Source organism: Zootoca vivipara, chromosome 3 (genome assembly GCF_963506605.1).
Source record: "Zootoca vivipara chromosome 3, rZooViv1.1, whole genome shotgun sequence".
Lineage (NCBI taxonomy): Eukaryota > Metazoa > Chordata > Lepidosauria > Squamata > Lacertidae > Zootoca > Zootoca vivipara.
Genome location: NC_083278.1, coordinates 102,716,305 through 102,735,817, shown reverse-complemented (window position 1 = coordinate 102,735,817; position 19,513 = coordinate 102,716,305). Strand labels below are relative to the sequence as shown.

Here is a 19,513-nt window from a genome sequence, read left to right as displayed (position 1 = left end):
CAGTGCACACAGGCATTCCCATTTCATTGTGAATTAAGCCAATTATACTTAGCTGGTTTCCCTGTGAAACAGGGTGTTCAATTAGGTGGAGTGTTTGACCTCTGAAATATTGCTATCCCTGCTGATCTCCTGCCATCAGACCCAGCAGGAAAAGGATGAGAATGTGGCTTTATGCAACCTCCCAGAAAAGCTTCTTGGCTGCTCACCTGGAGGCAATTGTGACTCTCCCAGCATATTCACCTACATTTGACGTCCCCAGTCATTACGTTTGTCTGTACTGTCTAGAGCTGCAGCTCTGAAGCACCAGGAACAGTCTGATAGGGTAGGGGGGAGCTGTTGAAGCTGTGTCAGGCATCTGAAGTCAGACACAGCCTAAGTCGTTCCCATCCCCTCTGGTGACACCACAGCAGAGGCCTCTACAGCACTCAGGTGTGTCCTTGGTGTAGATCTTGCGGCGTGGCTATAAAATCCAGGCCAGAGCTTGAACCACTTGCCTTTGCCTCTCTCTCTGGGGCTTCTTAGCAGCCTCATCCTATTGCGATGTCTGCAGTTTCTTGCTCAGAGAAGTGCTGTGGCTCAGTGGCAGGACACACGCTTCGAATGCAAAAGGTTCCAGGTTCATTCCCTGGCATCTGCAGGTGTGGGCTGGGAGAGACTCCTGCCTGAAACCCTGGAGAACCTCTGCAAGTCAACGCAGACCAGGGTTAGCAAACCTTTCGCAACCCGAGGGACGCGTTGCCTTCTGGGCGACTTTTCAACGGCCGCATGCCAGGGATGGGGGCAGGAGCAAAAGTGGATAGAGCGACATGTGCAAATGTAACCTCTGTGCAAATTCCAGCCTGGCAAAAACCACTCGAGAGCGCAAAGCAAGGATGGTGAAGGGAAAGGTGGTGGTGTTGCAAAGGGTGTGTGGTCTGGGCCGGATAAAGAAGCCTGAGGAGCTGCATTTGGTCCCTGGGCCTGAAGTTCCCCACCCCTGGGTGTAGCCAATAGATGGACCAGTGATCTGACCTGACCTATAGCAGATTCCCAGTTTAGTGGAACGGAGAGGATGTGACTTTTTCTACCTGGAAACAGGTGCTTTGCTCTTGCGGTGTCCTTTCTCTGCCTCGAAGGTAAAGACTTGCTTTCACGCTGCTCATTGGGCCCCACCACTCCCTCCACCCCCCGCAACTGTCTTTGTGTGTCCATGTCAGGCCAGGGCTCTGGTGACGGGTTTTTTTGCTTGTGGTGCTTCCTGGGGGCAGAGGCTGGGGAGGGGTTTAAGCCCAGGAGGCGGGGCGGGTGATGGTGACTTCACTTCTCCCTCATTTCTCTTTCTCTCTGTCCGTCTGTCTCTCTGTCTGTCCGTCCGTCTGTCCGTCTGTTTCTCCTGCAGGCGCTTCTTTGAGGGCGTCTCTCACTCTGGTTCCCAGACTGAGATCAGCAGTCTGCACGGCCAAAAGGGGCAGGAGCGAGAGTCGGGCAGCCCTGTGAGTTATTCCTCCTCCTCCTCCTCCTCCTCCTCCTCCTCCTCCTCCTCCTCCTCTTCCCCCCTGCTAGCAGCCTGTCTGCCTGGGCCTGCCCCCCGCAGAACAGCAGTGGGGAACCTGTGGCCCACCTGATATTTACCGGACTCCAGCTCCCATCAGCCCCAGCTTGCATCTTGCATGGGTAATGGGAGTTGTAGTCCAACAACATCTGGAAAGCCTCAGGCTCCCCACCCCTGCCATCGTTCCAGAACTGGCATGCTGTCGAGAGCAATCCCTGTTACATTTCTTCCTCCTTTTCCCCACCCCACCCCCTGTCTTTTCCTGGATAAGCTGCTTCTTTTCACAGTATAGGAGAGGTGGGTTAACTGGACTTACCGGCTCAGCCGCTGGGGTCACCCTGGTCCCTGCAATGCTGGGCGTCGGGCTTCCCTACCCCCTGACCTCCGCCGCCATGTTGCTTCTCTCCTGGGGCGCCTAAACCAAGCAAAGTGTGTTTTGGAAGGGTTTTGTTTTCCCTGTGCTCAGCACCGACCTGCTTCCGCTCTCTTCTTGGAGATGCTTGAATCGGAGGTCCTATCCACTAACTTATTCAAACTTTTATTCTCACTCCTTTTCTCCCCACCTCCACTGCCTCCCCGCCTGTCCCCGTTCGCCTAGGGAGAAGCAGAGAAGCGGAAAGTGGGTGTCCCTCGCGCCCAAGACGAGGGTGCCATGGAAACGGCGGCTATGGTGAGTCCAGCGTGATTATCAGTCCTCTCTGGGCAAGGCTTTGCTCATTTTACACTGCCCTTCTTTGGGGCATATAGCTCAGCTGGTTAGAGCGTGGTGCTGGCAACGCCAAGGTTGCAGGTTCGATTCCCCGTACGGCACGGCTGCATATTGCACTACTAGATGACCCTCGGGGTCCCTTCCAACTCTACAACTCATAGAATCATAGAATCATAGAGTTGGAAGAGACCACAAGGGCCATCCAGTCGAACCCCCTGCCGAGCAGGAAACACCATCAAAGCATTCTCGACATATGTCTGTCAAGCCTCTGCTTAAAGACCTCCAAAGAAGGAGACTCCACCACACTCCTTGGTACCAAGTTCCACTGCTGAACAGCTCTTACTGTCAGGAAGTTCTTTCTAATGTTTAGGTGGAATCTTCTTTCTTGTAGTTTGAATCCATTGCTCCGTGTCCGCTTCTCTGGAGCAGCAGAAAACCACCTTTCTCCCTCCTCTATATGACATCCTTTTATATATTTGAACATGGCTATCGTATCACCCCTTAACCTTCTCTTCTCCAGGCTAAACTCAGTGATTCTATCTGTATACAGGAATGGCAATCTTCATATTGGCCACCTGTTCCCAGCAGTTCACATGTATTTGGGAACTGGATCTCACACCAGCCCTGAATATATGAAGAGGCTGCCTGCTGGATCAGGCCGATGAATGGCCCATCTCCTGCAGCATTCTGTTCGTGGCCCCCCCAAGCAGGACCTGAGCTTGGCAACACGCTCGCCCCAGTGGGCATTCGGAGGCCCACTGCCTCTGGCCCTGGAAGGAGAACAGAGCCGTGGCGGCCAGGCATGGGCGTAGGCAGGGGGGCAGGAGGGGGCAATTGCCCCCCCTAGAAGCAGAAGGCTGAGGGGCGCAGGCGCGGCAGCCCCAGGCTCCCGCTCCCGGCGCGAAGCTCCAGAGGCGCGCGGGGAGCGTAAGCGGAGGAGCGCTAAGCAGGAGTGGGGAGCGTAAGCGGAGGAGGCAGCCACAGGCTCGCGTTCCCCGCGCACCTCTGGAGCTTCGCACCAGGAGCGGGAGCCTGGGGCCGCCTCCTCGGAAGACCAGGGAGGCGCAGGCAACGTAGCCTCGCCCACATTCCCACTGTGGCCCCTCCCGCCCCTTGCCCCCGCCCCTTGCCCCCCCTAATTTTTATCCTGGGTACGCCCCTGCGGCCAGGAGCCATGGGTAGCCTTAATCCTCTGTGAATTTGTCTGATCTTCTTTTAAAGCCGTCAAAGTCGGTGGCCGTCACGACTTCTGGTGGGAGAAAACGCCACGGTTTAAACGGCATCTGCTTCATACGTTTATGTGCTACTGCTCATATGCCATAGGAAGACAGCGCATGGCAACATGCATGTACACTAGTGGCCAAAATTGTGGAAATCCATTTGGGGAAAGTGTATTTCCGAGGTTTGATGGCTCAAAGCACCACTTTTTTGGGGGAGTAATACCATAAAATTATATATCAATGGAAAGATAATTTAACAAAGAATGTAGTGCAATAACTTTTATGACGGATTATTTATTACAACAGCAGTCATAAAGATGAAACGTGAAACACATAGAAAAAGTGAGGTATACAAAAATTCTCATAGGGGCGCTGAAACATAAAGCAACATAAAAGCAACACAAAACAATCGTTAACATGAACGGCTGATCACGAAAGCTTGTACAGGCATAAGAGGGTCTTCAAATTGCTCTTGGAAGTCAGAAGCAAGGACGCCTGGCGGATCTCTGCCGGAAGAGTGGCCAGGGACACCAAATGCCCAATTTCTAGCTGAAGCTGATCTGCTACTTGGGGGGCAGAGGGTGGGAACAGAGCTCTTTTCCAGGGCTGGCTCTGCTCTGCACGTTTTGCCCAGGGGTACCTGCCCAAGGGAAAAGAAGCTGGCTTGCTCCTGTCAGTCAGGCAGGGGAAGAGGCTGGCCTGGTAAACTAGCTATTTGATGTTACCAAAGAATGAAAGAGGAAAGACTTTCTGTGCATCCCCTCAGGAGCTGGAGGTTGATGAACCCTGCCCAGGAGGGCCAGGCGAGACAGTCCTGAAGGAGAGCAGCGTGGACAGGCTGGCCCAGCTGAGCAGCGGCAGCAAGCCGGAGTTCCCAGCCACTGTTTCTCCCAGGTAAAGAAGGCCTCTTTCTTGTGGCTGGTGGCTGGCCTCGTGCGGAACAGCGGCTGCTGGCCTGTCCCTGTTTGGCGGGTGGGATTCTGTCGCATGCCGGCAAATCCAGGCTGCGCAACTGAAGTGCTCAGAGGACCGCAAACCGGCTGTGGTCGCAGTGCTCTGAATGGGGATGGAAGAGGAACAGAGCCTGGTGGAGGGGACACTACAAGAGTAGCGCCTTGATAATGGCACAGTCTGGATGCTCAGGGGGAAAGTGAGTGAACAAGCACAGCAATTCTGAGTTAAAACACCTTGCGTGGAAGCATCTTGAAAGAGCTAAAAAGCAATGAATTGTAACTTAATTAATTTGACAGGCATCCACCAAGAATGTCTCCCTTGGAGACCCTTCCAGTCCTAGGTTGGCACATAAATACTAAAAGCAGGGAAAGGTGATCTTTGGAGGCATGGTGGCTCTTCCCTGCTCTCTGAATCCATGTAGGAACCCACCCCACCCCACCCCGGAAATGTCTGGGACCCAGTGGGGTCTCTCTGAGTCTGGACCTGTCACTTTCCTGCTGCAGCTAGTGGCGGCTGCTCAGTCGCCTGGCAGGCTTCCTTTTTTGCCACCCGCCGGGTCCAGCTTCCTCTGTATCACTTTGACGACTTTTGCCTTTCAGCAAAGTTGAGAACAAGCAGTTGTGGCGGCCGCGCAGCATGTCCGTCAAGGACAGGCAGAACTCCAGGGGCCAGGGCGATCGAACCAGCAGCCTGGACAGCGAGAGCTCCCCAGACTCACGGCAGGGCACCCAGGTCAGGCAGTGGGGTGGGGGGAGTGGCTTGTAGGGGGAGAAGGGATTTTTCCTTCCTTCCTTCTTTCCTTCCTTCCTTCCTTCCTTCCTTCCTTCCTTCCTTCCTTCCTTCCTTCCTTCCTTCCTTTCCTTCCTTCCTTCCTTCCTTCCTTCCTTCCTTCCTTCCTTCCTTCCTTCCTTTCTCTCTCTCTCTCTCTCTCTTTCTTTCTTTCTTTCACTTTCTTCCCTTTCTTTCTGTTGTCCCTTTCTTTTCTTCTTCTGTTTTTCTCCTTTTGTATCTTTTGTAACTGCAATTTTACTGTATTATGGGAAAATGCCGATTAAAAATATAATAATACTAGTAATAGTAATAATAATAAAGGGGTGGGTTGGTGGAGCTCTGAGATTAAAAGAATCAGTCATTGGCAGCTCCTGGCATCAGAAAGGGGCCAGGTAGTGAAGGTTGGTCCATTAGGGGCAAAGGGAAACTACCCCATTGTCCTTAACAGCCGGTCAGGAAGTGATTCTGTCTATCATTGGCTGTGGCGCCACCTGCTGGTAGTCTCCTCGCCTTCAGCCCTACCAGTCCCAATGGACAACAGCCACCACTGGGGCCACGAGGTCTTACCTGCCTTTGCCATCCTCTAGGACGCTCTTTGCGTAGCCAACTCAAGGGTGGCTGTGGGTTCCATGGCAGTCTGTGACTGCTCCTCTGTTGTGCTATTGCAGGTGCCCCGAAAGTCTGTGTATGATCAGCTCAACCAGATCCTGGTCTCGGATGAGCAGCTGCCCGAGAGCATCATCCTGGTGAACATAGCCGAGTGGCAAGGCCAGGTAAGGGGAGCCCTGGAGATGGGCAGGGAAGCCTTGGTACCACCTTGCTGCATCTTGCATGCCTCTAAAGCCAGCCTTTTCCAGCTGGATGCCCTTCGAGTGCTTGTTGGACTCCAGCTCCCAGAGGTCAGCAGGGCCAGTGGTCAGGAATGATGGGAGTCGGAGTCTAGCAATATGCACACTGGAAGCAGCTCTTTGGAGATACCTGGAGATACCAGGGATTGAACCTGGGCCCTCTTCTTGGCCATGGCATGTGTTCTACCCCTGAGCCACAGCCCTTTTCAGTGAGTTTTCAGCTCCCTCATCCTCTATTATTATTATTTGGACATTAAGCCAGAGCTTTGCAAATGTTGCTAGAGGCTCCAGGGAACAGTCCCTGAGCAAGGGACCAGCTCAAGAAAACTAAGGAGGCTTAGTTCATCTGAATAAACTGGGAGAAACACCCTGAGCCCAACTGATCTGAAGCAGAGGCCCTGAGCTCTTGGGGTGCTTCCAGATGGGTGTTTATTGTGGGATGAGCGCTCCTCATGCATGCAAAAATAAAATAAAATGCTGCATCCCTGCAATATAATTGGCATCAAAATGTCAGCCCCCTATCCCTCCTCCAATTTTCCAATAAAAGCCTACTGTTAAATAATTTTAAAAAACCAACTGCTGCCAATGACCCATTTGCAATACAGTATTTGAACCACCCTCTTACAATACAGTGGTACCTCGGGTTAAGAACATAATTCTTTCCGGAATTAACCTGAAACTGTTCTTAACCTAAAGCACCACTTTAGCTAATGGGGCCTCCCGCTGCCGCCGTGCCGCCGGAGCACGATTTCTGTTCTCATCCTGAAGCAAAGTTCTTAACCCGAGGTACTATTTCTGGGTTAGCTGGGTTAGTCTGTAACCTGAAGCGTCTGTAACCCGAGGTGCCACTGTGTTAAAAACCCTCAGCTGGAAGCACTACCTACCTGGAAACTTCAGTGGCTACATGTTTGTTTCCACAGCTGATTTTTAAAGTGTGGGTAGGTTCATATGAGCACAGACACTCCTTCAAGTAACCTGGGCCTTAAGTCAGAATGGGGAACCTTAGAAATGCTAACGATGAAGCGGTACATAAAATTCCCAAATAAAGCCAACGAATAAATGAAATCAACCTGTGGCTCCTCTGGATGTTGCTGGAATTTAAACTCCCATCACCCCTGACCATTGGCCATGCCGACTGTGGGCAATGGGTTGAAGTTCGACATTGACAGGGGTCAGCAAACTTTTTCAGCAGGGGGCCGGTCTACTGTTTCTCAGACCTTGTGGGGGGCCGGACTATATTTTTGGGGGAAAAAATGAACAAATTTCTATGCCCCACAAATAACCCAGAGATGCATTTTAAATAAAAGGACACATTCTACTCATGTACAAACACCAGGCAGGCCCCACAAATAACCCAGAGATGCATTTTAAATAAAAGGACACATTCTACTCATGTACAAACACCAGGCAGGCCCCACAAATAACCCAGAGATGCATTTTAAATAAAAGGACACATTCTACTCATATAAAAACATGCTGATTCCCGGACCATTCATGGGCTGGATTTAGAAGGCGATTGTGCCGCATGCAGCCCCCGGGCCCTAGTTTGGGGACCCTGTTCTAGAGGGCACCATGTTGGCGACTCCTGGATTTGGGGGAGGGCTCTGGTACCCCCCCGCCCAGTTATTTTGCAAAGAGTTTGCATGTCTTCTTCATCCCGTTCCTGCCTCCTATTTCTGGTTTCTTCTCGGCAGTATCTGTGCGACCAGCTGCAAGAGCACAAGCAGCCCATTGTCTCCACCTGCTCCATGGCGGATGTGCAGGCCGCTTTCAACACCATCGTCTCTCGCATCCAGAGATAGTGAGTATTGCCGGTGGGCAGCAACAAACCAGGGCCTGCGTGCCCCACGGTGGTTTTCCAGGCGGACCCCGAGGAAAGGACTTTGGGGATTGATGTATGCAGGGGTTGCAGCCGCCCAAACTGCTAGGAGGATGCGTCTGAATGCTCAGGCATGCATGAACTCATCATGCAGCTCTCCAGGAGGATTGGCATCTTCTGTGTTGAGTTAGTACCTGTGTCCATGAAAAACGCCTGTGTGCCTTTAACCCTTATAAAGAACGCGTCACGCCAGGATGTAGGAAAAGATTGGTTTGCTACACGGAAATAAAACGAGAATATATGGATGCTGACCAGACCACAAGGATACACATGTGTGGGCAGCAACCATTAGGCACCCACACCTTGAAATCTGTAAACAGAGCGTCTGATGACCCGCCCCCCCCCAAAAAAGCCTGGAAAGTAAATGCAGGAAAACCTGATCTTGAAGCAAATGGGACTCAAAGGCACAGAACAGAGATCTGAGCCTTCTGCAAGTGCTAAGCTCTACGCTTCAGATCCCTGTGCTTGGCAAGGGAACAGCTTCGCTCAGCATGGTCCAGCAAACTATAGGATTGATCCTTGAGGTTCTTGAGGAGCGAAGAGGGGGTCCCATTGAAGCCGTGAGCTGGCCAGCCATTGAAAATATGGACTTTATAGTTTGTGGAGAGGGAGTTTCCTGAGTAATGTAGTTCAGAAGTCCTTTGAACTACAGTATGTGTTTACTGACTTGAAGGAAAGAGGATGAAGTCTTCGTTTTGGGAAGACTGCATCTTTATCTCTGTGGTTCCTGGATAAGAAATGGACCTTGAAAGAGATTTTGGTGTCTGTGTGAAGTCTGGTTCCTGCGATAATATGAGCTTTTTTTGGTAAATACCGTGTTTCTCCTTTTTTAAGACGTAGGCATAATATAAGACATAGCAGGATTTCTAAGCAATTGTGCGATATAAGCCATAACCCGAAAATAAGACATAGTGATAGACCCTTCCCCCCTCCCGCCAGCAAACTCCCCCCCCTAAAAATCTCTCCCCATTTTGCTGTCGCTCCAAAGACACGTATTTCTTTTAAAAGCTTGTAAAAATGCACCGAAGAGCCATAGCTGCTGGTTGCTGCAGACTCGTGATTTCCCCTCCCGTTCGATTTTTTTTTTTTTAGCTAGGCTGTGTGAGTGAAGAGGAGAAAAGTGGCATTTGCGGTGGGGAGGAGATGAAACAGGAGGAAGAAAAGAGGGGCGATTGAAGACGCTGCCTTCCCCTTTAGGGAGAGACTCTGTGTGCGCGTCTCTCTCTCTCTCTCTCTCCCCTGCGTGTCTCTCTCTCTCTCTCTCTCTCTCTCTCTCTCTCTCACACACACACACACACACACACACACACAGAGCCCACCTCTCGCTTCCCCCCACCTTCCCCCCTTTTAAAAACCTTTTAAAAAGTGAGGATTCTTTTTCTTTCTATTGCTTGTCTGTAGAGCTGCCCCTTTAAGGATTTTTACTGGTACCGGGATCGCTGCCGGTGGCTTCTCGCTGTTTAGGAGCTACTAAAAGTTAACATTTTGTGGGTAAGAGAAGCAGTTAGGACCAGCAGATTATCTCACCCCGCTTTCCTGCTGGCTCAATTGCTACAATTGCTACCATTTACCATTTTAATTGCTGCTCAACTGCCTTGTTTTCTACAGTATCTCTTATCAGCCGGTAGCCTCTTTGCTATCAGTGCTACAAAGTGCTACATTGTTGGAACTTTCGCTCTTAAGTCTTGGGCTGGCTGGTAGAGATCCTTATTTGCTATACGTACTGCATCACACAGATAGATTCCATTATACTGTACTGGTTTAAATTTAAGAAGCTCCAGTGTAGCAGATTGCTATTAAGTGAGTCCCCACCTGGGAGGAGAGAGAGAGAGAGAGCAGCCCTTCGGAGGAGCTCCCTCCCTCCCTCCCTCACGAACATCCCAGGGCCGGGGAGAGAGGGCTGGGCCAGGGACGCACACACTTCCCTTCCCTCAGACTCCCTCTCACGGAGTTTGGTGGTGGCTGTTGCCCGTCCTTTTCTTTCAGTCAAGAATCCTGCCCCGCAGGGAGCCAGGGAGCAAGAGGGGCACTGCTCCTGACGTAATAAAAACAAGACATTCCCTGAAAATAAGCCACCCAGTGTTTTTTTGAGGGAAAAAAGTTATAAGACGGTGTCTTAAAATGTGAGAAACACGGTAGAAGGATTAGTGCACTGATGTTTCTGCAGCTATTAGGTCAGGGTGTTAATCATTCATTCCAGGTAGCGAGCAGAGACAGAGACAACACTGGGCAGGGCAGACTTTCTCTCTCTGCCACCCCTTCTCCCTCCTTCTTTCTTTCTTTCTTTCTTTCTTTCTTTCTTTCTCTTTCTTTCTCTTTCTTTCTCTTTCTCTCTCTCTCTCTCTCTCTCTCTCTCTCTCTCTCTCTCTCTCTCTCTCTCTCTCTCTCTCTCTGTGTCACCCCCACTTCCTTCTGCCACCCCTTTCTCTGCCCCCCTCCTTCCCACTCGCATGGAACTGCCCCTGGTTTTGTCCAACGGGTGGTAGATTCTAGGCTTTGTGATGGCAGGGGAGTAGTGAGGCGCCAGGGGTGGGGTCAGTAGTTTGGCTTTGCTCTTTCCGGGGGGCTGCTTCTTTGTGAATCCCTCAGCATTTCTCTTCCTCCGGCAGCTGTAACTGTAATTCCCACATGCCTCCCCCAGTGAAAGTGGCCATCGCAGGGGACCAGAGCTACCTGAGCATCGTCCTGCGCTTCTTTGTGGAGCAGCTAGCCGGCAAGACCCCGGACTGGCTCAACTATCTCCGTTTCCTCGTGGTGCCATTGGGTAAGAGCTTTGCCACGGGGGTCGGGGTCGGGGTATGTGGCTGTCCTGGAAGGCCACTGTGTCTTCCCTGCTAGGATGTCCACCCTGGTTGACCTGTGAGAACGTCCCTCTCCAACTGGAAAAAGAAAAAGATGGGCTGGAAAGAGTGGAGGCAAACCAGGCGAAACAGGATTTTGCCCTTTGGCACAGCTCCCTAAGGCAGTGTGAGCTTTGCTCTCCTCGCCTTCTCCAGCGTCGTATATTTATTTATTTGTTTTACAAAAATGCTTCCTTTTCCTCTGTGTCGTTCCCAGGCTCTCACCCTGTGGCCAAGTACCTTGGCACTGTGGACAACAGGTACAGCACCTTGTTCCTGGATGCAGCGTGGAGAGAGCTGTTTAGCAGAATTGAGCCCCCTAGCTCAGGTAAATAGTCCAAGCAGGCCTTTTTAAAGGCAACATCTTCATTGAAAATTCAAAAAGTACGTAATTATATGTGAGACGTAGATAAGAGAGAGAAAAAGAGAAATAGAACCCGTGTAGAAGGGAAAGTAAAGGGGGGGAGGGGGAACCAAAACTGTATATTTTACAAAGTTGTTATTGTACTTCACCAGATCTTAAACCTATAACAGTATTTGCAAGAATGGATTCCAAATACCATGGAATTTGTCCATGGCAAGTCTGCGTTTATATGCAAGTTGTTCATACTTGTTGCAAGTTTGTATACGTCTTCAATCCAATCGTAGAAGGAAGCTGCATTTTTATTTTGCAGTCTTTTTGCTGCGGTCAGGGCACGGAGAGTCCACTCGTATTGTCCTTTTGTAAGGTTCAGTGTGCTGGGTATATAGTTCAAGAAGATGTTTTGCTGTGTAAATGTAAGGTTGTTCCGTACAGTTCTGTTGATAGTTTCAGTTACCTTCTGCCAAAACTCTTTCAATATAGGACAAAGCAGGCCTTTCTCCCTGGGGAGGAGCAGGGTGGGATGGGGCAGGGGCCTTGTTCCCTGAGGATGTTCTGCCTTGTCTAACTCTTCCACTCGCCTCCTCCTTCCAGACACAGTGGATGTCCCGGGTCGGGTCGTCCAGTTCATCACTGGCGCCAATGTGTCCCACCAGTTGCCCATTTCCGAGGCCATGTTGACCTACAAGCAGAAGAGGTAAGAGGTTTGGCCATCTTCCTTTCATACACACAAACACACAAACAAACACATACCATGGGCAAATGGAAGAGCTACTTAGATCAACCTTATACACCACATGGGACCCTATCATGGGCCATGATTGCTTCCCCAGATTCCCAAGGGATAGTGCTGGGTCAGGTAGTGGTGCGGAAGCTACATACAGAGTACCACTCTTTCTTTTCCTGAAGCACAGTAGGGTTGAGAGCAGAAGGAACAGGCAGCTCTTCTGCCACGGGGCGGAGAAGAAAACATTCTACCAGGTGCCAGGAGAAAGGCAGGCCCGGTCAGTGGGTTTTTGGGGGGAATTGCAAGTACTGTTTCTGTGCTTCCTCCCCCCGCAGTTCAGGTGTGTGGGGTACTTCAAGCCCTGCTGTTCTCTGCTTGCCCCTACAGCCATCGGGGACTGGCACACAGTACGTACGGCTGGCTTGCTGCACTCCCCGCGGGAGCTTCTGCAGGGTTAGGGGCTCTGTTTGGGCTGGGACATGTCTTGCGATGGGTGTCACCACGCCCCAGCCAGGCAGGGAAGTCTCTGAGTTTTGGGCACAGGGGAACTTCATATCCTTCAAACGGGGGGGGGGAGGGGTGCTCCTTCAAACTCATTTCAGAGTCTTGGAGCACTGCCTTCAAGTGGAAGCAAAATGGGCATTGGCTTCTGAGCAGTGTATCTCCACCATCCACTTACAGTAGTTTCACTTGCCGCTAAGTTAGACCTTGGACCTGGCCAAATATGGTCAATGAAGCTCAAGGAGCCGGGTTTTGGTTTTTTGCAGGCATGGGCAACATGTAATTGATGCAACAACAGTGCATTAGTGGTAGATATCTACTGGACCATTTACACTTCATTATGCTTCATCAGTTGTTTGGTGATGCTTTCTCGATGCGATCACATTATTGGCATCAGAACAGGCCCTACAGCAAGGGTGGCCAACTGCAGCGGCCGCCATGTGCAGAATTTGGCACGATATTTTGTGTGCAGACTCCAGAGCTTCGCTTTGCACAGGGTTTGGCTTTTCTGCAGCGGCGGATGCCGGAGGTGTAACGCTACGTCACAGCAGCGCATGTGTGCAGCTAGCTTGCCCACCGGCTGCCATACAATGTGCCCAGGCGCTTCACAAAGTTAGCGCAAGCTCGTGGTTGTGCGACTAGATGCAGCTGTTGGGAAACCGAGGCTGGGGCAAGAGGTTGCTTTGCGTTGGGGCAGGGCAGGGAAGGGTCTGCAGTGGTCGACTTAAGAAGCGGTCATCCATGGTGACCTGAAAGCTCTGGGCTAGCCTGTCCCCACTGCGCTCTGGGCTGGCCCAATGGGTGAGGAGCCCAAGGGCCCTGTAGCTGTGTCATATTCCCATCAGTCCCAGGCAATGTGAGTTGTGGTCCAGCACATCAGGGGAGGGCCGCAGGTTCCCGACCTCTGAAATAGATGGTTTAGTACTCCATTGGCAACTAGCCTACAAGTAGTTTTCAGTCCTTCGGCAAGCTGGTAACCTCCATTGTTATTGGACTTCAAATGCCATCAGCCTCAGCCAGAGTCCCAGTTAGAAAGAGGGTAGATCCACCTTCCCCAGCCTGTAGCTGGACTCCAACTCCCATCATCCCTGACTGTTGGCCATGCTGGCTGGAGCTGATGGGAATCAGAGTCCAACAACATCCAGGGATCCAAGGTTGGCCAATGTTGGCGTAAAGCAGAGTACATATTCTGGAACCCGCTGCAAAGTGTAGCAGCTTTAGGGCAATTGATTCCGGCAGCGGCGGGGGAGGGGTGTTTTCCAGAAGCTGTGTGTGTTAGATGCGGAAAATGCTCTTCAAAAGCGTGAAAACTGTGGCACCAGCTCCAGCACCAGCCTACTAAATCCCAAGATCAGGTGGAGAGGACTCTGGGTGTGCTGTTGTCATCTACATGGGAGAGTGCAGGTCTGCCAGGGCATCTGAGTAAGACTGTCATAAAAAAAACCCCAAACAAACCCAATAATAATGATGATGATAATTTTATTATTTATATGCCGCCCATCTGGCTGGGTTTCCCCAGCCTCTCTGGGCAGCTCCCAACAAAACCCAATGGTGCCTGCCAAGCCTGGCACCAGAAGTTGGCACAGCTCAGTATCTGCCTGGGCCTCAGCAAGGGGCCGTCGGCCGAGGATGGAAGAGAGGCAGAACCCCCCTGGTGCTGTAAGACATTATGTGTACTGACAGCAGCCTCTGCCAAATCCGGTGCCCAGCCAGTAGTCCAATTCACCAGTGCCAGGTTTTACAGAACCATCCCAGTCAATTCCGTTTAGGCTACTGGATGAAATGGAATGATTCTGTAAATAAAGATGGTTTGCCAGCATGTAAGAAGACAGCCTTTCCCAGTCTGATGCTCTACAGATGTTTTGGGCTGGCCAAACAACTTTGGCCTTTCTTTCTCTTTATGTAGCTGTCTCCCCTCCACCACCACCTCTTTTCTCTTTTTGGCCCCTCTGCAGGACACCCACCCCACCCTGGCTTCCCTCTCCCTCTAACTAAGCAAGAGCCTCCCTCTTCTTTGGGGTCACTGTGCAGTTTGGACCCAGAGAGAAGAGGGTGCAGGCAAATGGGCTGGGGCCAGAAGGATGTGGGTCTTTAATTGTGGGGGGGGGGATGAGGATGAGGATCATGAAATTACCCAACCTCTATCCTAAGATCCTAGGGTGGGTTACCAGTATTAAAACATGTGAAACATGAAACTTCAAAACAACTTACAATCATGCAAAAAGGTGGGTCCTAAAAGCATGCACCTGATAAGATCTGGAGCCAAATGACAATCCCTACATTTTTGTTATGATTATGGTTAAATTCATTTAATCACCTTCAGGCCTCAGTGTGGCTGCCAAGTGGAGCATTAAAAACAGTCGAAACAGATGGCAATCACAGGGATAGCTATAGCTGTTTGTTTACTATTGGGTTTGTTTCCTATTGCACAGTTGTATAGGCCACCCCTAATCTGTACTGATACCAGCGAAGGGCAAGCCATAAACCCAGGGGGTGGGGGCCATTTTCTAGCCCAAGGGTTGCATTCCTTTGTCTCCATCATCCGCCCTGTGTGATCTAGTTGAGATTCCTCCTTTGCAGGGGGTTGGCCTAGGTCTCTTCGCACTCTGAAGTTCTATGATCCTATAAATAGGGTGGGCCCCAAAACGCAAACATTGCAGGTGTCTCAAGGCCAGAGTAAACAGGTGTGTCTTGAGGGAGACATCCCTCTTTCCCTACTTCTGACTCAGTTCACAAGCTCAAGTGGCTGCTCAGATTCAGCCAGAAGAAGCTTCTCCCCCTGCCGCTCAAGAGTTCTGCACCCCTCTCCTCCCCAAAGCCGCCATTCAGACGGACACCACTTCTGTGTGTGTGCGTGTCACCTCCCGGCGCCCGTCATCTAGTGACCGCTTACGTTCCAGCAGTTCTTTACGCCTCTCCCTCTTCTTGGTTTTGTTTTGTTTCTTGTTTGTTTTGGCATTCAAGGAAAAGAAGCCTCTATTTTGATTTTTATATCAGGTATTGGAACTGTGGCTTGCTGCAGTGTTGCCCTTCTTCCCCGGTGTCTGTCCGTCTCCTCTTTGTCCAGGAACAGAGCTGACTCCTCCTTCCGTTCTCTCTCCCCCCAACCCCCGTCTTCTGCCTTGTGTGAGACAAGAGCTGCTGCCTGTTCCTGGTTGCATGTTGGGGTAGGGAGGGAAGAAAAGACCCCCCCACTTCCTCCTGAGCCTCTTAAGCGCATCTGTCCCTGTGCTCCATGTCTTACTCCTTCCCTCCTGCAACCTTCCCTTACACCGTGTGATCCTGTGCTCAGCATTTGGGGTGGCCGGGGGGTGGGGTTGCTTTGCTGCGCAAGGCAGAGGAGTCTATCCTGCTTCCCTCGCCCACCCACCCCGTCCCATCCTAAAGATGAGACATCATCGCTTTGGCTCTCTCAGAACTGCTGCTTGTTTATAACTCTTTGCTGGCTGGAGGTGGGGCGGGGGTGGGGGGGGGAGGCAGCACACTGCTGAAACACGTCAACAAGAACAGGAACAAAATAGCCTGGATGAAGCGTCACCTCGGGGTGGGGGGTACAGCAGCTCAGGATGGTGAGCAAAGGATGATGGGAAGTCCTGCTGGTTGCATGAGCTACCCCCTTCTCCGCAGTTGCCTTTCCAGGCCAAGGATTCTTTCCAGGAAGGGGGGGGGGTTTGCAGCTTTTAATTGCCTCTGCTCCATTTCACAGCCCTGACGAGGATTCCTGCCAGAAGTTTGTGCCGTTTGTCGGGGTGAGTGCTGTTGTTGGGGGCGGGGGCACTAGATCGCTCAGACAAACCCTCGCCCTTCTCCTTTCCCCTTCCCCAAGGTGGTCTGCAAGGGAGGAGGTAGTTTGGCAGGAAGCCACAGTCACTGTCATGTGAGGTGTTGGTTCAACCTTTGGCGGCCTGGCACCTTCCAGACATTTGGGACTACAACTCCCATCATCCCCTGCCAGCACGACGAAGGCTGTGTTAGCTGCTCCTTGGCATGGAAAGTTGGCTCTTGGCAAGTCCTTGGATACTGACTGAGGCTTTTCTCCTTGTTCCCTGGCAGGTGGTGAAGGTGGGCCTTGTGGAGCAGTCCTTTAGCACCTCAGGTGAGAAAAAGGCACTGAGCCAGGCGCCCGGAGGCTATGGCCAAGACAGCCTGGCTCTGGTCTCCCACCCTGCCTGCATCTTGCACAGATCCTCCTCCTGTGTGCTGGTGGAATCTGGTGGCTGGGTGGCTGGGCTCAGAACAAATGCTTAGTAAATGTCTAAGACAATTGTCTTAAGCTTCCCCCAAACTTTGTACTCAAGAAACGGGTCATCTGGAAGCATCCTGAATTGGATGAAAGTTAAAATGCCACAAGCCATGATCTCCCCTGGTATAATATGTCCATTTCCCCCCTTTCCTTAGTTGATTCTGACGATGTGACCATCTGCACCACTTCGCTGCTCAGCTCATCGTCGCCATCTGGCGGAGGCGTCCCCTATACCAAGGAGGTGGTGGGTACCCCTCCGCCCTCTCCATCGGTCAGCAGCGGGCTCTCGGGAGCTGGGTAAGTGGTACACTTCCACCTCTGTCCCCCTCAGAACCTGGGGTGGTACAGTCCAGCCTGAGCTATGCCATGTGGTCTTTAAGCAGAGGCTTGACGGCCATATGTCAGGAATGCTTTGATGGTGTTTCCTGCTTGGCAGGGGGTTGGACTGGATGGCCCTTGTGGTCTCTTCCAACTCTATGATCCTATGATTCTGCTGCTCGCCTAGCTTGGCTCAGGGTCTGTTTTGGTTGCAGCTTCTGTTTCCCCTCTTCCTCCCAGCAACCTGAGTCCTGGCGTGGAGGTGATGGGCCTGCAGGTCGATTACTGGACAGCGCAGGGTCCAGAGAAGAGGAAAGAGGCTGAGAAGCGGGAGACAGGCATCAAAAACACCCTGAAGAGCAATTTCCGCTCCCTGCAGGTCAGCCGCATCCCTGGCCCCGGGGAGCTGACCGCCCCCAACACCATGGCCATGACTGTGGTCACCAAGGAGAAGAATAAGAAAGGTAATCTTCCCCAGAAGCATCACAGCTATTTGTTGTCTGCCTATACCAGCTCAGCCTGCTCGTTTGTTTGTTGCTATTATTTTACTATTGGCATTGATTAGTTTCCTACTAGCCCAAGAGCCTTTTAGTCCAAAGTTACTAGCGATCCCACTCAGGTGGGCCAAGACATGCCAATGGATTTGTGGTTGAAGACGGGAAACGGAACGTTCCACACAATGCATATATTACATTTTAATTGCATTGTAATTGCTTTTCTTATTTCTTACATTGCACTTCATTTTATTTTATCACGGTTCAAATTTCACGGAATTCAAAATGTAATACGATGAAATGCAATATGTAAGAAATAAAAGAAGCCGTAAAAACACAATTGAGAATCATAACGCATCTAGCCGCACAACTGCCGCCTCAGGCAGAAAAATCGGTAAGTGGGTTGGCAAAACCCCCAGCAAATTGGTCTGTGGGGCAGGGGGGGGGGGAGTTTGGAAACTGTGCTTCTAGTCCTCATGGGCAGACTCTTTGCATGCACTGTGGAAAGGGGCACGAAACTTTCCCGGTGCTTTCTCAGCAATAGGATTTCACTGTGTGGACATCTGTTGAATCTCGAATGGTTCTCTTTTGGCAGTCATGTTCCTGACTAAGAAAAACAAAGAGAAGGACTTGGAACCGAAGAGCCAAGTAATTGAGGGGATCACACGCCTGATCTGCACAGCCAAGCACCAAAACACCATGCTCCGGGGTGAGTGGGCCAGCCCTATGGCGGCGGAGTTGTTGTCCTTTTCTGAATAGCCCCAGCCAGAGCTCGGTTCGCCTCGTGGCTCCGCCAGTGCTCTACAACAGGGCGTTTGCCAACCTATTTGGACCAGCAGGCACATTTTGAATGTTGAGGAAGTAATAATTTATTTTTTGTACCCCTCCCATCTGACTGGGTTCACCCTGGGCAGCTTCCAACATACCGTGTTTCTCCGAAAATAAGCCATACCCCGAAAATAAAAACTGAAATAATGGGCTAATGCTGCCAATTTCTTCAAAAGTCCAATACAGTACAAGCAGCACGCAAGGGCACAAGATTCAATCAGGTTTCAATCAAGTATTATTAGTACAAAAAGAAAACAATAAGAGAACCATATACAAACGCTGACACAGAAGCCAAAACCAAACGTCAAGCAGATAGCATATACAAATAAATACCGAAAGGCAAACCAGTCTTTATGGTCTTTGAGGCTATGTAGCGGTCAGCAAAGTGGCAGCAGGTCGAACGAAAATAAGCCATAGTGATAGGCAGTTTAACCGTGTAGGTTAAACTGTACCATACTTAACATATATATATATATATATATATATATATATATATATATATATATATATATATAAAGACATCCCCTGAAAATAAGCCACCATGTGGTTTTTTGAGGAAAAATAAATATAAGACGGTATCTTATTTTTGGAGAAAGACGGTACAGTGGTACCTCAGTTTAAGAACAGCCCTGTTTACAAACTATTTGGTTTATAAACTCCGCAAAACCGGAAGTAGTGTCCCAGTTTGCGAACTTTACCTCAGTCTAAGAACGGAAGGTATGTGTAAGGGGGCCGAGTTACAGAGAACAGCCCCCCATCATAAAGTCCAGCTCCTCAACCAGTCAGAGCTCCAGCAGCGGGTCCAGTGAAGGTCAGGAGGAGGTGAGCAGGTCGGTACAGGGCTCCGGCAGCATCCAAGAGCCGCGACTGCAGCCTAGAGCTCCTATACAGGAAATGGCCAGCGGAGGAGCGTCGGACAGGCGCCCTTTCCCCCCAACGCCTGATTTGAGGCGTGCCAGCTCCCGTAGGAGCAAGGGGCGGCGCTTTGGGGTCCCCAAACTACTTTGCTGGGTGCGTAGGCGGAAAGCGCCATTGCGAGATTCTGATGAAGACTGAACAGTCATGTTTCTCTTATCTCTTGCACTATAAATAAGTATGCACCAATAAAAGTCTTAAAGACACGACAGTGTGGAGCGTTGTTACTCGAGGGTAGCCACCAGCATCTCTGACAGTATGGTTTTCCAAGTTATGATGTATGGAAGTGAGAGCTGGACCGTAAAGAAGGCTGATCGCCAAAGAATTGATGCTTTTGAATTATGGTGCTGGAGGAGACTCTTGAGAGTCCCATG

General features: G+C 50.9%; 1 protein-coding gene across 3 annotated transcripts in view; it reads left to right on the top strand.

Annotated features, from left to right (window-relative positions):
• The window catches only part of LOC118083080 (phosphofurin acidic cluster sorting protein 2), a 175,216-nt gene that overhangs the window by 151,436 nt on the left and 4,267 nt on the right, over nt 1–19,513 (top strand). The window contains exons 10-24 of one of the 3 annotated variants that reach the window (XM_035111139.2): nt 1,379–1,472; nt 2,130–2,201; nt 4,227–4,354; nt 5,014–5,146; nt 5,854–5,958; nt 7,728–7,834; nt 10,522–10,676; nt 10,970–11,080; nt 11,708–11,810; nt 12,176–12,247; nt 16,048–16,090; nt 16,395–16,437; nt 16,740–16,881; nt 17,143–17,366; nt 17,992–18,105. In XM_035111139.2, the coding sequence (XP_034967030.2) occupies nt 1,379–1,472; nt 2,130–2,201; nt 4,227–4,354; nt 5,014–5,146; nt 5,854–5,958; nt 7,728–7,834; nt 10,522–10,676; nt 10,970–11,080; nt 11,708–11,810; nt 12,176–12,247; nt 16,048–16,090; nt 16,395–16,437; nt 16,740–16,881; nt 17,143–17,366; nt 17,992–18,105 (1,646 nt within the window). Of the gene's footprint in view, nt 1–1,378; nt 1,473–2,129; nt 2,202–4,226; nt 4,355–5,013; nt 5,147–5,853; nt 5,959–7,727; nt 7,835–10,521; nt 10,677–10,969; nt 11,081–11,707; nt 11,811–12,175; nt 12,248–15,305; nt 15,339–16,047; nt 16,091–16,394; nt 16,438–16,739; nt 16,882–17,142; nt 17,367–17,991; nt 18,106–19,513 lie in introns of all 3 variants that reach the window. The other 2 variants (XM_035111140.2, XM_035111141.2) reach the window with 2 other exon arrangements.